Raw genomic sequence first — 20,807 nt, forward strand, 5'->3', positions numbered from 1 at the left:
TATGACTTCCAAAGACTTACCTCTTTGACCTTCATCAAAGAAAAAAGGCTCACTGACATTTCCTGAGAGACCATCTTTTACATAGAAAGGTTTAAAGCAGAATTTTTATATGGTATGAGTCTAGAAATTCCAAATCTGTCAAGTTTATATCAAACCTTTAACTGAGTTTCAAAGTGAATTGTGTAAAAAATAGATGACCAAAAAAGATTAGCAAATGAATACTTTATTAGAGTCATAACACTTATAAAATAAATTTCTTTTCATCATGGAGTTACCAGATTTTAAAACCAACCAATACTTTCGCATTTCTACAGCATATATAAAGAATTCTCAAATACCATAATTTTTGTTCAAGTGCTTTGTCACTCAATTCACAAACCCAGAACACGATTAATCTACAAATATAACTATTCACAGTCAGATGAGTTTTAGGCTTGGTTCTTAATGATCTAGAAGCAATCCATTTACAAAAATGCCACCAAAGCCATTTCATGAAATCATTTAATTTAATGCCACCAAGCATGAACCTGTTATACTGTGGAAACAAAAATAAAATCTCACAACTAAATCTAGCAGACTAACTTTAAACGATTCCTACTTGCATGGACTATATATCCTTATGGCACATTTATGACTTTGTAATACACAATTCATAATACAGGTTTAAGTGTGTGGTATGGTGCTAGAAAAAACATGGAAGTCAGGCCATAAGACTGATTTCTTCTTGCCACATATTGAAACACGTCTTTATATCACAAACCAAACCCTAAGAAGATTCTTCTTTTTGGAGATGATTATATAAACAGCATCTGATCACTGAGCATTGATCGTGTTACTCATTCAAGACTGTTCTATGTCCATGAAATCTACCAGCATAACTTATACATGGCACTCTTAGGGGATGATTCAGCCACAGAAGCAAAGGGCTGAAGGTTTAGCACTATCAAAAGCTTTCTTTTCCTGGAGGCAGCCCTCCTGGGGCAGGACAAAAGTACCCCACTTGGATGTGTCATGGGAGTGGGATCTAACTCTTACCTGTTTTCCCATTCAAGCCATTTTGGCACTTGCCACAACCAGGATACCTCTAACAGATGCATTCAAATATTTTCTGTGCAATTCAGTCAGAGACAAGTTTTTATGATGGCTATTGTTTTAAAATGGATTCTGTACATCTGTCACCAATGCAAACCAACATAAATGTCGGGGCTACTATTAAAACACATAAGAAGTTACAACTTTAAGTTATATTTAGTATTCTACTGAAATTTAACCCAAAGTAATGTAAAAGAATGAGAAGTAAAAAGTTAACTCTTCAGGGAGTTCTATTTGGTAGAGCCTCACATATCCACACATGAATATTCCCATGTTCATGCACAGGGACAAACAGCTGTATTCTGAAGCATAAATAAATCCAAAGTAAGACAGAAGTAGAAGAGACCAGTTCCAGGAGTGGTGAAGGGTCTCTGGGGATCTCATTGGAAGGATGCCGGATGACAGGTTTGCTCAGTTGTTAAGAGACCCTTGGTCAGATTAGGCCACTAGGATTTAGTTCATAAATTACTTTTTCTTGTATCCAAGATTCTGCTTGAATTAGCTTGAGCAACCATCCACCACCTCAAGGGTAAGCACTTGACCATCAACACAAAGGTGATATGATTATTGCATAATGAGGCTAAATATTATGTGGCTTATCTAGTTTTATAGCTTTCAGGATCAGTTCAATAAAATACATAACACAGAACTAAGGTTTTACACCAGAGGTCGGCAAACCGTAACTCACAGCCCACAGGCCAAATCCAGCTTGCTGCCTGTCTTTGCGAATAAAGTTTTGTTGGAACCCAGGCACACTCATTCACTGATGTGTGGTCTCTGGCTGCTTTCACAAAGTAACAGCAAGCCTGAGTCGCTGCAACACAGACTGTATGGTCCACAAAGCCTAAAATATTTACCATCTGGACTTTTACAGAAAAATGGTGCCAATCTCTGTTTTACGCTAAAAAGACAGAATTCAGTGGGAAGACTATTTAAAATGTGTCTTTTTTCTTTTTATGAAATTTTAGTTACCTAGTAAAATTAAGGTTTAGGTGACTCAATAACCAAACAAAAGATATACCTCTTTTTCATGAACAATATCGGTATATTTTATGGATATAAGGGAAAATTTTCTTAAAAAAGGAAAGAGGCAGATGTAAAATTAAAGGCCACTTCTCTGTTTATCATCATAATAAAATTAAAATTCCATCCATGCAATGAACCAAAACTTGTCCTTAGGTGCTCTCTCTCTATAAACAAGTTGCTTTTGGAATGTTATTACATTTGGACAAAATGGTATCCAAATTGATCAGACACGTAACGTAGACAAATGAAACCAACACATAGACTGTTAGTTTCTAAGGAGTGTCACGGTCGCCATCTTCGCAACGCCAGACCCAAACTGCAACCATAACAGGCTGTCGTCACAAAGGCAAAAATCTAAGAAAAAGGAAACAAAAGCTCACATCAGATTTATAACACTGACTTTAATTTTAGAAAAACCCACTCATCCCAAGGAACAACTATCTGAAGACTGAAGTACCTAAAGATACTTCAACACTTACGGAAATGGCTTATATTCATTCACCTTTTTGATGATTGTACTACCATCTAATCCCTTCACATCATTAACCCTTCCTTTCAACATTCTAGCCCCTAATAATGTTTTGGTTTGTGGACAGGCCTAGCTTTAACGTTTGTTCACATGCTGGACTCACTTGTTAAGTATTTATGAAACTCTCAATACCGTATTCAAAAATTCGCTGTGAGGTGTCTATTCATACAGTGATCTCATGGCCAAGAAAAGTGCAAGTATGAGAACTGGAGGATATATAAAATCCTACCGGTGACAGTGGAAAGGGATTTTAGAAGTAAACAAAGAAAACCCATAGAAATGAATCCACAGATTCATTTGGCGTGGGAGATACTTCTGAAACCCGCACTGAACTCTGAATTACTGTCCTTACTATTTGACAAGGATTTCTTTAGCAACAGCTACGTGTACATCAGTGCATTTGGTGCATATAAACAAACAGTAGCTATTCTCCTCATCCTTTTTGAATTCATGACCCATAGAAAACTATAAGACAAAGCAATTAAATGAGATAAAACCTTATGACTTCGTGCAGCAATCCTTTACCAGAAAACTCCAGCTCTGAGAGGGAATATCGGATTCACCTACAGAACGTGACCATTCTCTAATTGCCATTCTGCTATTCTCCCCAGCCGCCTTCTGCTGGTTGTCTCTCTGATGCATCTCTAATCTAGACATCGTCTACTGAATGAGAATGACCACTGTTGATATCTATTGTTAACAAAAATGAATTTTCCTCTCTCAGGTATATTGAAATAAAAAATAAAGTGAGGGACTCAATATAGTGTTACAAAAGAACAAATCATACATTTAGGTATGATTAAACCTGAGAAACTAAAGGTTTACTTCTATGAGAACATATGGATGAGCTGCTATGTAATGTAGAAGGAAAGCATGTAGAGGTTTACTAAGGCAGTTTCCCTTAGGCACAGAGAGAGGGAAGGATAACAGGGACAAAGTCACAGAAGAGCGTCAGCCACAATGGAACCACAACATGGCAACACTGAAAACTGGGCTCCTGGGACAAAGGAACGTTAGTGAGAAATTAATGACATGGATCATCAAGTCCTTGAGCACCTGCTACTCTTATGAAAGTAGGATCTTAAGGCAACTATAAACAGACCAATTTGGTGCTAGTACAAGGATCTGGCAGGTAGTGCGAAGACAGCCTGCAGCACTAAAAAGGAGGGGACGGAAGTAGTAAAGGAAAATTCTGTGAGAATTGAGGACGAATAGGAAGGACACCTGGTAGGAAAAAAGTCAACTCCAAGGCCCTGAACTTTTCTTCACTTTATAAAATTGTTAAAAGTCCAGTGGCTTTCTAGCTGTGGTCTTTGGTAATAAGGATCTCATGAAAGTGCCTCAGAGATGATGAGGCCGACAGAGGTGGCTTAAGAGAAGGAAGGACGTCTTCTCCCAATCCAACTCCCAATCCAAGAGCATCTGTGCTCTTGCCTTCTATATTCATTGGGTTTTCAGTAAGGTTTCATTAAGTGAGACAGTTTCACTTCCTATAAAAGAAAGTATAAAAACACTGATCTAAACTAGAAGCCTGTCAAAGCTGGAGCCATGCTCCTTTCTGTTGCAATCTACAATCAGTCTAATCATTGGAGATGCTCAATGAATTCTGACAAATTGTAACAGAGGCTTGAGAACCCTGGGGATGACAGGAGGTCTTAGAATCATCACAGCTCTCCCCTTTGAAACCCAGACTCTAGACCTGTGCTGTTCAATAGGACGGCCACAGCCACATGTGGCTGTTCAAATTGAAGTGTAAATTAATTAAAATGGATTAATTGGATTAATTAGTGGCCACTATATCAAATAGTGCATACACAGAACATTTCTACCATTTTAGTAAGTGCTGCCAGACAGCGCTGCTCCAGAGAAATTTTAATGACCACATGGGGAGTCCTGGGATGTCTGTAATGTGCTGTCTGCATAGAAGAGTAAAACTTGAGGGTCACTAACTTGCTATATAGTCATATTAAATATCGGCACATTTCAGGGAGTAAGTTGGATTTCTGGCATTTTCAAGATTATAAAAACAGAAATAATATGTCTTCAAATTCCCCATATCAACACAAAACAACAAACTCACTTAAGTATTATGAATTAAGGAAGATAAAAAAAATCAAAATATTTCTCCACGGCATGTATTTCATCTGTCATCTATCGTACTGGCTGGCGTATTCACCCCCTCACTCACGGGGACTTTCCCCAGTGGCAGGAACTGCACCTTGTTCATCCCCGTCCCCAAAACCCAGCAAATTACCTACCTCGTGCTAGGCTCTCCATAAATATTCACTGAATTCAAAGGAATTACAATTATAATTAAGATGAATTACCATGTCTGGAGTTACAGGAAGTAAAAAGCACAAGGAATTCTTTTCACAAAGTAGACTTGGTTGTACCATGCCAGCCACAACCACGGACTGGCTGTCATCTTACACGAAGTCAGCCTCTGTGCTTCAACGTCATTGTCTACAACACGAGGGGTAACAGCAGTACTTTGCCCAGCAGGTTATTACATAGATACTTAGCTAGTATATGTTTAATGCCAATGGCTATTATTAGAGAAAACTACTGCCGCCTGAGGAGCTTCTGGGAGACCATGACAGCAAACGCAGGGCAGGGGTGGGTGCTGGTAACCGGGACTCCTCGACACTCACTGTGGCTGCTACGTTTATGTTATACTGGTTATCACTCAAGAGTGGCTGCACAGCCGTGGTCACATTGCAATGCAGGTCATGCAGGGATGTGGCTGCTGCCTCCAGTAAAAAGGCTCCAAAGTAGAAGACGAACACGGTAAAATGATACGCAAAATCCTGAAAGAGGAAAAAAAAAGACAGCTACAATTAAAAGTAGTACCTTTTTCCCCCCTGTTCCTTATTTCAGTTGATGAGGTTTAGGTTCAGGAAGGTTAGAACATGTAGTCAATCCTTCACCATACTCACCATTTGCTTTGGCTGCTTGAGCAACGTCAAGCTATCAAAATCCAAAGGAAAATCAACCGACTCACCATAATCGGTAGTGGCAAACCTTCTGCTACACTAAATTTTCCAGTAAAATATGTAATTTCAGCATAGAGTAAGGTGCCACAGAGATCAATATTAACATAAAAAAGGAATAACGTATGCTGTTCTTAAAATTCAAGTAAAACAACATTTAAATTACACCTTGTTTGAAGCATCTGGGTGGCTCAGTCCGTTAAGCATCCGGCTCTTGGTTTTGGCTCAGGTCATGATCTCACGGTGTGTGAGTTTGAGCCCCCGACCGGGCTCTGTGCTGACAGTGCAGAGCCTGCTTGGAATTCTCTCTCCCTCTCTCTCTCTGTCCCTCCCCCACTCACGCACACACTCTCTTTCAAAATAAATAATAAACTTAAAAAAATTACACCTTGTTCTTATAGTTACTAGATAATAATATTACTGTAGTACATTATACTACATATATTATGTAATATACACACATTTATAATTAAGTCTTTTATTTCTGAGCAATTATGATTTTCATCCACGAGACTGTCACCTCATACACTGAAAAATGCAGACGACCTATGACATCACAGAATTCAATAACGTATCTCCTGATATTCTAAAAAAGCAAATATTATATCATAGGCTTCTACAAAAAGTACAGGAACTTCTCATAGAAAAGTTAATTGTCATCAGGTGATTTCGTATATTGCTGGCATTGTGAGGCGCGACTCTACTGGAATTCATATCATCTTACGTGAACTGATGACATCCATCAACACACTGCTGTGTGTGTCTGTCAGCAGCTCCCAGATACCAGGTACTTTACACTCATTATCATCCATCCTTACAACTACCATTTATTATTCCCATTTTACAAACAAGTAATTTTTTGTTTTTTTAATTAACTAAATGTTCTTTAAAAACAATTTTTTTAATGTTTATTTATTTTTGAGAGAGAGAGAGACAGAGACAGAGAGACAGACAGACAGCGCATAAGCAGGGGCGGGGCAGAGAGAGAGGGAGACACAGAATCCGAAGCAGGCTCCAGGCTCTGAGTTGTCAGCACAGAGACTGACACGGCACTCGAACCCTCGAACTGTGAGATCATGACCCAAGCCCAAGTCTGATGCTCAACCATCTGAGCCATCCAGGCACCCCTAATTAAATAACTGTTCTAAAATCATACAAAGATGAACTTCTGAAAGGAGAACTCAAAGCCACATAAGTCTGTCTGGTTCCAAAGTCCACTTTCTCTCCTCTATCACATGGTCTATTACTGATACAGCAACGTTACAGAGAAAGAACACAGCTCTGCCTTGGTAAATGCCCATTCAGCAAACAAAATTATCCATAGGAATTGTTCTTACCCTGCCTAGAATAATAAGGAAAAGTTAACTCATCAGGAGTGAGAATTAAAGGTACACGCTAAAAATGCTTTCTACTGAACACCTAATTCATAAGCTAACTCACCAGTGCCTTCAAAAGTTTTAAGAACAGTGTTACATACTGACCATGTGTTTAGTCCAGAGGAGAAATGCTCAGATATATGTAGTTATTCAACAATGTTAATTGATGAAAGTCCACATGTGACTACTTTTAGGGATTAAAAATAATAGAGCTGGATCTCAATTAGTAACAGAGATTGAGAGGATATGTTTGAGATCATTAGGCACTCAACTAATTAACTGCGGTGGATCCTCAGGAGCAGCTCATGTTACCTTGAAGAGGCGAGGAGTTAGGTGACATGGGCCTGCCACTCTTGGTCCGATGAGGCCTTTATCATCTTCACCAACCTCATCTCCTGCCACCCTCACATCTCTGAATATCGGCCACTTCGGCCTCAAGGTGGTGACCTTTGGTGCTAGAAAGCACTCTATGCCTCAAGGCTGATGCGCCTTACACACAGTATTGTGTGGCTGGAGAGACTCTTCCCACAACCAATTACCACTTGCACCCTTCCCCACCTCCCACCAACTTTCTATTCTTGCCTAATTTTACCTTCTCCCTCCTTTTCAGGAGTATCAGAATTGACCTGTGGTAAAGGCTTCCCTGTCCAACCCTTTTCCTTCCCTCTTCATCTTTCATGGTGTTAACCATCCAGTAAACTTCGTGCACTCCTAACTCTGTTTGGCTTAGGCCATGCTGTCCAGCTACCCATATTATTCTAGGGCCACATGTACCCTAAGGTGTTGGAGGAAAAGAATTGAATTCTTGGCAACACTGGAGAGAAAATCACCACACAGGCGCTTGGAGTTCTAGAGTCAGGCAGGTAACCTGCAGTAAGGGGTTACATGTCCTTGTAAAGCAAGCTGCTCCTGATGTTCTACGGGGCCCACGTAGAGAAGGAGCATCTTGACTTGAGACACCAAGGACTAAGGATTCAGAACGTCCCGCCATGAACGGAATTCTGTCAAACTACCACCCGTAAGTCAAACAGGTCAACAGCAATCCTTAAGATGGGGTGGCACATCAGAGATCAATCTGAGCCGGGCTAGAGGGCACATCAGGTGCTAGCCTGAACCCCCAATCACCTACCACAATGGAACTGTCCCCCTTCCTCACTCACTTGTGGCCACATGAAGGAGGGGTTCCCTTATGTCTAGCTGAAGGAGAAAGAAAACACCTGCGCTTCTTTATGGTGGCATGATTCGTGGCTACAAGGTGACAAGGGACAGTGGCTGTATCATATGTGCACTGTAGCCACAGTCAGGGTTGGCTTTGAGAGACAGTGGTTAGGGAATATTTTCCTAATGGGTTGAACTGTGAATGGTGCATTATGCCATGTACTTTGTTTGGAAAACAAAGTGGCCCAGAGTGAGGATATATAGACTCATGGTCAGTGGTAATGGTCAGGGCCCTGGGAGAATAAAAGACTGAAAGTTCTGAGACAAGGAAGTACGGAGCAGGGAGATGGACATATGGGATTTGGTGTGAAGTGTGATCTGTCTGCAACATGGTGATGCCCACCAGCAGCATCCAGGCATGGAATGACACACAGAAAAAATGGCCCAGCCAGTTGATGCAAGCCAGGCTTTGTCACCAGCCACCTGATTACTGGCATTATGGGCCCAAGAGCAGAATGACCATAGTTGGGAGAAGGAGGCTATGTAACGCTCAGTAGCATTGACTTCCAATCGCCAAAGCTGATTTAGTTACTGCCTCTTCTGAATGTTGAACCTGCCAACAGCAGAGACTAACTCTGAGACTTTGATATAGCACAATCCTTACCTGGTAGCAAATTGATGAAACTGGGCTCCTAGCTTCCTGGAAGGCATATGGTTTATTCTCATAAATCAAATACTCATTTTGAGTTTGTATCAGCTATTCCTTTCCTGAAAGCCTCAGCCACCACCACCACTATACAGGGACTTATAGAATGCCTGATTCACACGCATCTAGTCAACAGAGCATGTGACCAAAGGACCAACTTCTCAGCAGAGGAAGAGTGGGAATGGGCCCATGACCATGAGTTGTGTCATAGTGCACCATTTAGAAGCTGCTGGCCTGAGAGCATGATGGAATGACTGGCTAAAGGCACAGTTTGGAGAACGTGTGGCCATCTTCTGGGATGCGGTAGGTATAGGGCACATGAGTTTTCTACATGGTGTTATATCCCCACTGAAAGAACGGGAAACGAGGGGTAGAAGCAGGAATTTCTCCACTTACTATTACTCCCAATAACCTGATGACTTTGTGATTGCTGCCCCTGCGACTCTGAGCTCTGCATGTCCAGAGGCCCTGGTCCCCCAAAGGGTATACTCCTGCTGGAGGATACAGCAAGGGTCCCACTGAGCTATAAGCTATGCTGCCTGCCTATGAATTTGGGGAACAAAAGGCAAAAGAAGGAATCACCATCCTGACAAGGGTAGCTTGCCCATATCATCAAGGGAAGGGAAGGCTGCAGATACATAGGAGGGCAGTGCATGTGGAACTCAGGTGATCTTGCTCTTGGAACTCTCATGCCCGGTTGGGACTAAAAATGGACAGCTGCAGCAAAACAAGGATATGGTTACCAGGGGCTCAGCCACCCTCAGGAAGGAGGGTTTGGATGACACCGCCAGGTAAACCACCGAGACCAGCAGACCTGAGTGTCGAGCAAGGGCAGTAAGACGGCTCGTGGAGGAGGGAGATGATGAGCACCGGTTGTGGCCCTGAGACCAACGCCAGTTAGAGGGGCTGTGCTTTGTCCATCTGGCCTAAGTGCTCACTCGGGAAGAGAACCTTGGAGGAGCAGTTCCTCGGACATAGAGAAGTGGGTCCACCGGTGCAAGAAGTGGACAGTAGCCTCTAATCACGCACTGCACGCATTCCCCGTTAAGAAAGAACCTGGCATTAGCTGACAGCTCCACCTTCAGTGGGTTGGGGACCTACTGCTATGTTTCAGCCAATGCCACATTCCTTCTGGCAGCCCCCAGCTAATGATGCTCCAGTGGGGATGCTGGGTGCCTGGCCACTTTTGCCCAATACAAGACTTTTGAAGGAAGGACTGTGCTCTTCAGCTTCTCGTTAATTTGGCCAAGACTGCCAATCTACATCCCACTCTAAGACTTTCCTGCTTTGTCCTACTTCCTTGCCCATTACCTTTGACAGGTGTTATCTCTTCCCCTCCTTCTAAAAAAAAAAAAATTTTTGCACTTTTAAATCCATCTTACAGTCCGCTTCCCAGTGGACCCGAGATGACAGATATGTTCTTCTAGTACCCTGAGCATTCCCTGCTTGGCCATTAACATCATTTGGATTAATGCATCAATCGTGTAATCATATCTTTAATGCCACTGCCTGCTACAACAAACTCTGAGAGCCACTGCAGGCCTGTCTTGTTCACCACTCTATTGCTAGGGTCTAGGATAGGGCCAGACACATATTAGGTGCTCAGTAAAGATCCCCCGCCACTGGAGAGCCACGCCCATGTTTATATTTGGCCATCCTCGTCATCTTATTCCAACTGCTGTTCTGTGTGGAACGTGTGCAAGAAGGTCTTCCACACGTTTTGCTCGTTCTGGGCAACGCAGATTGTTTATGCAAAACCAGTGGTTCTCAAAGGTAAGCATGCCTCAGAATCATCTGAAAAGCTTGTTAAAACACAAACTATGGGGCCCCACCTTCTGAGTTCCTGACTCAGTAGGTCTGGGTAGGATGGGAGAGTTTACATTCTACCAAGTTCCCAGGTCGACGCTGCTGCGGCTGGTCAGGGACCACCCTTTGGGAACCACCTGTCCTGAGTCCTTGGCACGTCCCCATCAGCAGATGGCCCCGTCCTCTTTGAGTCTCCTTCGCATACCCTTGCTCTCCTGCCAAACTTTCCAATATTCATACACCCCAGAGTGCCGCCCACTTGTCTTCACCTTTTGCTCAGGTAAATGGCCTCAAGCATAGCTTGATTTTTTTCAGCAACAAATGACACCCCCCCCCCCATATTCTTATCTTAAGCCCATGTTTTGCTCCACACTTCAAGGTGAAATTTTTACTAGTTAAAAAAAAAGCTACATCATAAATAGGGGAATCCTGGTTTCTGCAACGGCAGCATGAAAAGGGGTGATGGCCACACAGAGCCTCAGCTTTCTCATCTGAAAAAATGAGAAAATGGTGTCCCATAGGAATCAACCTAAAGATCAAATAAGTAAATGAAGTGTCAGGACAGAAAATACAGATCAAGACATTCACAGTATTAAGTGATGTCCATAATGGGCAAATGTGGGTCAATTGTGTTGGGGGAATAAAGTGAATTTGTTTAATTGTACAGGACTTCTTTTTGTAGCTTTTATTTTCCTAAAATATATCTTTCCTTCACACCCCTCCTCTCCAAAAGTGGAAAATAAGTATGGTATCCCTTGTTTAAAGTTAGGCAGAATGGTGTTATTTCCTCTACACACACACACACACACACGCGCGCACGCACACACACAGAGTACAGAAAAACCTTTTCAAAATGAAAACCTGCTTCTTTTCTCAGAATAGGGCAAGTTTTTCACATTTAATATAGGTTGTTACATATATTACATATTATATTTTTATTTCATCATTTATACCGAAGCTAGAAAGCTTGGGGAAAAATACTGAGGACATCTACCACCACGGATGTTAACTCAATCTCATGATCAACAACAGAAGCTATGAATATTTTAGTCAATATCCCACAACAAATACTTTTAGAAAATAAATTCTTCATCAAAATGTATTTCTGCTTCCTTTGTGCATTGTATGCAGGTAGCATTAAACTGTCACCACTGGGGGAAATGATTATCTTTTGAGCAGTTAATGTCTAACAGTTCCAGAACACAGCAATTAAAAGTTGTTACCATCTGGTGGCAACTCCCACAGTACGTTTGGCTCAAAACTCTTTCTGGCTAGGAGTACACAACATAGGTTACGAAACCCACCAAAAGCAGCCATGTGGTCAAAAAATGACTGATTATGTAGAAAATCACACAAGAGGAGAAACAAAAGGGGCCCTCTGGAAACATGGCAAGGGTTTAAGTCTGCTCCTTGAAGGCGTGAGCCAGGTCTTGTAAAACGTGGCTGCCGTCACCAGGCTGCGCAGTGACCCCGCTGCACCGTGTGCTGTGTGTGGCCACCACCATTCCCTCCCTCAGAGTGGACAGCCGCAGCTAAGAAAACCACAGGATACACTCTGCAGGGGGCCATGCAACAGACTGGGAGGTCTTCCAATTTCAACGGCCTCTTCCATAAAGTGGTTTAATTAGGAAAAACAAAAAACCAAAAAACCAAAACCCACTCTTACATTTTATTGCCCGAACAACAGATATAACGTTACAGCTCGGGGGGAGGAACACAAGTTTAGGAAACCTAATACATTTATAAGAATATTAACAACGTACTCAATATCAAAAATTAGACTCAATATAAACAAAAGGAAAACAGATGTTTACAAGTCTTTCATGGTTTGCTTCCCTCTTTCTCCCCTCCCCACCCCCATCCCATATGTTCATCTATTTTGTTTCTTAAATTCCACATGAGTGAAATCATACGGGATTTGTGATTCTCTGACTTCTCTCACTTACCATAATACACACTAGCTCCATCCATGCTGTTGCAAATGGCAAGATTTCATTCTTTCTGAAGGCTGAGTAATATTCCATTGTGTATATATACCACCTTTTCTTTACCCTTTCATCAGCTGATGGACATTTGGGCTGTTTATATAGTTTGGCTATTGTTGACAATGCTGCTCTAAACATCAGAGTGCATACCCCTCTGAATCTGTATTTTTGTATCCTTTGGGTTAAATACCTAGTAGTGCAATTCTGGATCATAGGGTAGTCTATTTTTAACTTTTTGAGGAACTTCCATAGTATTCCCCAGAGTGGCTATACCAGTTTGCATTCCCAACAACAGTGCAAGAGAGCTCCCCTTTCTCCACATCCTTGCCAACACCTGTTATTTTCTGTATTGTTAATGTTAGCCATTCTGACAGGTGGGAGGTGGTACCTCATCGTGGTTTTGGTTTGTATTTCCCTGATGATGAGTGATGTTGAGCATCTTTTCATGTGTCTGTCAGCCATCCAGAGGTCTTCTTTGGAAAACTTTCTATTCATGTCTTCTGTCCTTTTCATATCTGGATTATTTGTTTTTTTGGACTAGATGGGTGATGGGTATTAGGAGGGCACTAGTTATGATGAGCCGGGGTGTTGTATGCAAGTGATGAATCACTGAATTCTACTCCTGAAACCAATATTATACTGTATGTTAACTAACTAGAATCTGAATAAAATTTGAAAATAAATTAAATAAATGAAAAAAAGATTGTATGTCTAATAAAACCAGGAGTGATGTTGGCAAAACATTTAAACATTGGTACAGCATGTGCATCAACCAGTTAGAAGGAACGCTGGGCAGTGCAGGCTCCTGGAGACTCACTACCTTTCCAGGCATTAACCTTTTAGTTGCTGAGCTACTCGGCAGTCCGGGAAAGTCCCACAGGAAGGGCCAGGATGATGGGGAGCACAGCACTGGGGAAGAGGTAGCAGGGCGGGGGCAGTGACTGTGTATTAGCTAGGACTGAAGGCTATACTGGTACACGGTGGCCAAACACCATCTTTGAACCTAATACAGCCAAAAGAGGCTGCTGCTGTATCAACGTTAGGTATCGATGGTTCATTCATACATTATTACAGGAAAGCCAGGCAATTAGGGAGAGGAGATTAAGTGTCTATCTATAACTTAGACTGAGACTTCTGATCTTCATCACTTGACCATTTATTAGAAATATTTTCTCATCATTAATGAGAAATCAAGGCAAAAATGTAGGAACACACTGCAGCAGCAACCTCAGAAACAGGATTTCCTGTGTGTGTGTGTGAGAGAGAGAGAGAGAGAGAGAGAGAGACAGAGAGAGACAGAGAGAGAAAGAGAGAGACAGAGAGAAAGAAAGAGAGAGAGAATGAGAATATGTTTTTTTCTTAAGTCTTTATTTAAATTCCAGCTAGTTAACATACGGTATAACATTAGTTTCAGGTGTACAATTTAGTAATTCAACAGAAGGGCTTTTATTTATTTTTATTTCTCCTTCTTCTTCTTCTTCTTCTTCTTCTTCTTCTTCTTCTTCTTCTTCTTCTTCTTCCTCCTCCTCCTCCTCCTCCTCCTCCTCCTCCTCCTCCTCCTCCTCCTCCTCTTTTTACCATTTATTTATTTTTGAGAGACACAGCATGAGTGGAAGGGGCAGAGATAGAGGGAGACACAGAACGTGAAGTAGGCTCCAGGCTCTGAGGTGTCAGCACAGAGCCTGACGTGGGGCTCGAACACACAAACCATGAGATCATGACCTGAGCCGAATTCGGATGCTTAACCGACTAAACCACCAAGGCATCCCTCAACAGAAGGGCTTTTAAAGTTTCAAACTGCAAGCCTTGTGTATTTATGGAATTATGACAATTGCTGATCACTTACTATAAATCACAAAGCTGATGAGCGCTTTAGAATGCATTCATGCCATTATTCCTTAACGGCATCTAAGGGAGGTAGGTATCATTATTACCATTTTACAGAGGAAGAAATTGAAAGCCCAAAAGGTTCAATATTTTGCCCAAGGCTACATAGTTATTAAGCAAACCAGACTTAAGTTCAAAGCCTGTGCAGGATTATAACCACTGTACCACACTTCCTCCTTAACTTTTTACACTAACCATTTGCCCCTGGGCTGGGTTAATGGGCAGCCACATTCACTAGACTTCACTGCTAGTAACATTTGGGATGATGGTTCTTCTAAGACTCTGTAACAAAGAACATTTTTTTAATATGCCTAGCCTCTGTCCTAAAGCTGGTGAATACAATGTTACCATACTTGAAAGGAACAATATAAGCCTGATTTAAGGCTTGGTTTAAATTTCTAACTACCAACTGATTGGAATTCAACCTCCACTGGCCATTATGAAATGGTCCCAGAGAATGAATAAGCATAAGCATGAAAAAGGACCCCTATGTTATATGGGAAAAGGGAAAGTAAGTGGATCCAATTTAATGGTGTCATAATTTTTAAAGTTATGTTGATTGTAAATTCATCTCTTAAAATTGACTGATTCTTAATAATTTAGGACAGGAATTAAAAACAAATACAAACTATCCCCTTTTGTAACTATTTAGAGAAGAGAATATATCGCTCCTTGTTTTCTGAAAAGGATATACATATTTAATATTCTGAAGCAGAAATCAATGGAAAATTTCAAGATGTATGTCATAGCATCCATCCCCCAAAAGCATCTCTTCGATAGTTCAATAACTGTAATGCAATTCATTTACTGTACGAAATAAAAGAGTCTTTGAGTAAAGGTCACCTAACTCATAAAGGAGTAACAGATTGCTCGGCTCTATTGACAGAAATTTCACAAAGACCCTGCTGTCCAGCAAGGCACTAGCACAGCAGACCCGGTGGTCAGACCTCTCTCTCTCACTGGGGATCAAAGAGGGGATCAGGCATTTCAGGACAGAATAAGATATTTATACGTCTCTCTCATTTTCCTGAAATAGACTTAAAAATCCCTTACCAGGAAGTTCCAGTTGGCATCAATCTGAGTCACCATGCCAGAGAGGAACACGCCCAGGAAGAGGAGGGAAAAGATAAAAGCTGTCACGGACACGAACATGACCCATCCTTGCAGCAGAGGTAGAGGAACGTTGGAGGAGGCAACCAGAATCCAGACGAGTCCCCCGAACAGCTGAAGGAAGAAAGAAAGATGTCACAGGAGTGGGCAACAGAACTGAACGTCCATGCTTACACCTCTACCTCTACCTTTGTTTCCCCCCAGACCCCTGTACCCATGCTGCAAGCCCCCTACACAGACACCTGCTTTCCTCAAGGGCAAGGCCAGAGCTTCCATGCACAGGTCTGACCTGGAGCCACACCTGTTTCTGCACCTGCCTCTGTGTTGGATGCTCATTCTCAGTCCATGCACAGACACAGAACTCTTGCATCACCTAAAAAATATCTTCCTTTGACCCCGTGGCCTTTCTAACTATTTCCTCTTCAGTCAACCATTTTTGCAAATTCATCTGTGCCTGGTCCTCACCTCCTATCCTTGCTGTGATTCTTCACACCTCTGGCTTCCGCTCTTACCACTTCTCAGAGAGTTTACTAGCACAGATCAGCCATGACTTTCTAACCTGTCAGCGCTAATGGCCACGTGTCCGCCCTTATCATGGCCTATTTGAACATGTGAGATTATTGCCCATCTGTCGAGTAAAAGCCGCAGCGGCTGTACGTGGTAGTGAACAAGGTCTACCTGATTTTTGATACTCTTCTGTGTGCTGGGCACAGACCTAATATTCAGTAAGTAGCTGCTGCCTGTCAGGGACTGTTCCAGATGCTGGGAATAAGATGGTCAACAAGCTACATCTGGTCTCTGCCATCGCAGAATTCCTGGCCTCTTACAGGAAAGAGACAAGTAAGTGTGTAAAATGCTGCTTCACACCTGTCACAATTGGGCAAATACTGGGCACTGCAGGTTCACCGAGTGAGGGCTCTAAAAATCCAGAGCTGAAAAGACAGGAAATACGCACCAGTAGCAGCAACCCAAAAGACAAAGCTAGGGAGTGTAGAGGTGGGAGGAGAAGGCTGTTTCCTGCTGGAGATGAGCCCTGACTTGGGGGTGGGGAGCTGAGGGGCGGAGCCCATCACTACAGGGGCAGCAGGAACCACATGGGGGGTGGCCACAGGCAAGGGCTGGATGCTGAGCTGAAGGGTCCTGCGTTCTCCCAAAGGCAATGGGAGGCCACAGAATGCCTGAGCAGGAGTGAGCATCATCTAACGTGTATCTAGATGCTTCTCTCTGGCCAGAGAGCGACAGGGCTGGAGAGGAATGGATGCAGGGCTGGGGGACCACAGAGGAGACTGTGAGCCACAGAGCACAGTCCAGACTCGGGCACGGAGGACAGAGGAAAGTGAGTGGACTAGACAGAAACTAGAATGTTTCCAGTTTCTAGTTTCATGCCTAGAAGTAGGCATGGTGGCAGGCAGGGAACATGCCAGCAAAAGAACAGATAAGGAAGAAACCCAGACTTCTGGTTTGGGCAACTAGGGGTGAGTGGGACATCATAGGAGGAGGAATGGTGCTGGGGCGAAGACAGCCAGTTGCACGAACCTGACCACAGCAACTCTCCTCTATGCTACTGCTAATAGAGGCTACCCGTCCTTTGCATGGCATTCCAGGCCCTTTATGCTCTAACCTGTCTTTCCCATCTTTGTCTCCTGCCACTAAGCCCCTCACATTTTATATTAAAGAAAAAAAATCCATAGTCCAAAGACAAAGCACTTTCACATTTGAGTGGCCTCACGTATGCTGGCCGAGAATGTCATTCCCTTCCCATGAGTATTTGAAAAACCTCCACTCATAGCTCATCTTGAAGAGGACAACACCCCAAAGTCTTTCCTGAGTCCCACCCCATGCTCAGGTACCCTGTCCCCTGGGCAAGCTCCCTGTGTGGATATGTTATACTGATGTAATTGTAATTGTAAATGTCCTGGCTTCCACACCAACTGCACGATGAGACCTTCTTGGCAGCCAGCCGCCTTATAAGCCTCTGCATCCTAAGCCGTTCATCCATCAACATAATGATCCCTTCCTAGCTGTCAGTCAGGCACTGGGCTGGACTTGGTGACCCAAAAGCTGAGGCTGAAGAAACCTGTTCTGAAGAAACCTATAGGCAAGTAGGAATCAGCACCCCCTCCCTCCCTCGCCCCCCCCCCCCATATACATGGAAGTGATATCATAGAAACATGTCTGTCTGGCAGGAAGAAGGCTCTCCCATATTTGTTTAGTAAAAAAAGCTCCCAGTTTCCAAGAATAGCTAGAGCTCCCCATATTAACAAACAGTAATCCCATGTATCTTGCTTAAGTGTGTAGATAATATCCAAATTGCACAAGTCGCTAAAAGTCAAAACCACAAGTTTAATTCAAGTTTCTCCACAAAGGCCAAGTCATGCAATTCACTACCACTTTGAAAAATGTTTTTGAAAGCATAATGAATTATCACTTGAGTATGATAACTAAAGCACCAATCATTACATTTACAGTTGTGGTTTCTGGTATACCTGAAGTCCTGATTTCAAATTAAAAAAAATAACAATAAACAAATTAACAATCAACCCACAAAGTTTTATGAAATAAATCTAAGTCATGAATATTAATGTACATTAAAAAATTTAACCACAAACTGATTAGTTGTTACAAAAGAAATAATGTTCCTGGTAAAAAGATTCTCTACTCTTTCATACTGTCTACTAAATATCCGAAGGTGATAAGATCTTCAAATTGTTTCCTTTTTTCTCAGCATCCTCTTCCTGGTAACCTTTTCTTACTCTCCCACCACAAATAACTTACATTACTTTAAATACTATTTAAGAAATATACATCACTAATAAATATCTATTCATTCAACCAGGGTAATAAAGAACCTGTTTATTAGGGGCAGGCAGACTCAGATATTAAAGCATAAATATATGCTACAGGGATTATGATAAATTTGACACTCTGAAGAAGGGCTATATGATCCCCCAGAATTAGGCATAACATTTAATAAACCCAGACTGGATCTCAAACTAGTTGACCTCAAATCTACTGCCAGGTACTGCAGAAGAATACTCGGGGAAAAAAGACAAAAAGGCGAGGTTCTGTATCCTGGAGCTCTAGATTAGGGAGAAACAGACACCATCAAAGCTGATTCCGGAGCAGATTGTGGCGAGTGCTATAAAAAGAGCTCCATGCAGTGTGCTCTGAGAGGCTGGGAGAGGAGAGAAGAAATCTAATGGGAGGCATGGAGAAAGAGAGGCAGGGAGGCGGGTTTTGAAGCAGGCTTACAGAGCAGACCAGGGCTCTGACAGCAGATGCTGATGTGAAACAGTACAGATAAACCGTTCTTACTCAAAATCAGAGCCGTTCCAACACCTCAAAGGCTTGGGAAGGAAACCAAGCACTTACATGGAAAGAGAACAGATTCGCCTCCTCATTCACGGTGTGCCTTGTGTGGGAAGGGGGCAGGAGAGGGAGGAAGGTGTGCGAATGCCCCTCCCCCACGTAAACATACTCCACATCCCGGGCTTGAAAAGTCTGTGAAATCCGGATTTAAGTCCCGCTCACCACGGTAGCTTTGGGAGATACTGAAGGGACGGGTCAGAGAACGTAATTAAGCTCACTACAGAGTTCCACCTTCCTCACTGCACAGACTCACGTTGGCATATAGGTCACTAGGGCTCTGACACAGTTTTTTCTTCCTCGCTTCATGACTTCCTTCTGCCAAAAGCTTCCCCTTCTCCTGAGCTTCCCAACCTGGCTGCAACTGTAACGACTGATCTTTTAATAATATTACCAATGCTCACTACACTCACCTCTTCTAATCCTGGGTGTTACTAAGCTGAAAGCATTTACCAGCCATACTGTAAATATTAGCATCCCTGTTTAGTAGAAGTGACTCTGGAGGGAGCCTTGATTGTAGAGGTGAAAAGCAGAGTCAAAAATGGTTAAAATCTGAGGGAGAACAGTTGATAAAGTATCGTAGCAACTGCACAGCACACACACTGTGAAGAAGGATGGGGTGCTGTGTCCGCCCACGTTTTCTCTTCTTGGATCTGAATCCACATTCTGACCTCTTGTCTATCACTGCCTTGCATCACTCTAGTGTCCTGAAAAGTCTGATAATTACACACAAAACTCCCCAGTGCACCACATTTTGACATTTCTTTCAGGAACAAAGCTGGGGCGCATGACTCTGTACCTCAAGCTCTAACAAAAAGACAATCAGACTTCCAGGTATGTTGCAAAGGCAAACATTTCCTAGAAGTAGGTGTCAGCCTTCCCCTGTGTCTCAGTTTCCCCTTCCCTTCTGCACTCAAATTCAGGGGTCCCTGGCAGCCACCTGGAGTGTTCATGTCTGTGTCGAGTTGCAGTTGTTAAACTGCTACACATCCCTGAAACCACAGATCTCCTTTGTGGCTTCCCATGTGTTGACCACTTCAGCTTGGCTCCTGCAGCCCACGAGGGTGTGACTCGATTGAAGCCTTCCCATAAGAAAGTCGCGGACGTTTTCATCCGCCCATCACACTGAACTGAGCCCTCCGAGTTGGACTTGAAACGTGTTTTCACTAGAAACCGTGGATGGGTGAAAACCCGTAACCCCGCAGGAAAACAGGGTGTTGTGCCAGAAACAACTCTGGCCATCCTGGCTGTGCAATGACACACTTCGCGACTTGTCTCCTATTTGGATGGTTTCGTGTCTCGAAAGGATTCATTTTGCAAATAGCCTATGTCTTTTCAAATGTCACTTATTTCCTAATAGCATGCTTTTAAACATGCCCTCCAACATCTTAGCTGGCAGTTTTCAAACCAATCTGACACCTTCACCTTAGTGCACTCTTATTATTGCACTAAGTAAACAGGCCAGTCCCTACTCTGACCTATTTTTAGTCAATGTTTGGAATGAGAACAGGGAAAGGTAAGTGAATCTGAAGGTAGGAAGGACTGGTTAGACTACCCCTAAGGAGAAATATTTAATTGTTTGGAACTTTCTGTATATAACAGAAAGTTTCCAATTTTGCTGCAATTTATATATTGAGCATTTCAGGGGCGCCTGGGTGGCTCAGTCGGTTAAGCGCCGACTTCGGCTCAGGTCATGATCTCGTGGTTTGTGAGTTCCAGCCCTGCATCGGGTTCTATGCTGACAGCTCAGAGCCTGGAGCCTCCTTCGGATTCTGT

General features: G+C 42.7%; 1 protein-coding gene across 1 annotated transcript in view; it reads right to left on the minus strand.

Moving 5' to 3' along the window:
- Nucleotides 1-207: 207 nt before the first annotated feature.
- The window catches only part of MAL2 (mal, T cell differentiation protein 2), a 28,944-nt gene continuing 8,344 nt past the window's right edge, over nucleotides 208-20,807 (minus strand). Inside the window, exons 2-4 of the mRNA XM_015072853.3 lie at nucleotides 15,609-15,779; nucleotides 5,299-5,454; nucleotides 208-2,472 (exon numbers count right to left, since the gene is read on the minus strand). Coding sequence (XP_014928339.1) covers nucleotides 2,401-2,472; nucleotides 5,299-5,454; nucleotides 15,609-15,779 — 399 coding nt within the window. The 3' untranslated portion in view covers nucleotides 208-2,400. The remainder of the gene's footprint in view (nucleotides 2,473-5,298; nucleotides 5,455-15,608; nucleotides 15,780-20,807) is intronic.

The sequence above is a fragment of the Acinonyx jubatus genome, chromosome F2 (assembly GCF_027475565.1).
Source record: "Acinonyx jubatus isolate Ajub_Pintada_27869175 chromosome F2, VMU_Ajub_asm_v1.0, whole genome shotgun sequence".
Classification (NCBI taxonomy): domain Eukaryota; kingdom Metazoa; phylum Chordata; class Mammalia; order Carnivora; family Felidae; genus Acinonyx; species Acinonyx jubatus.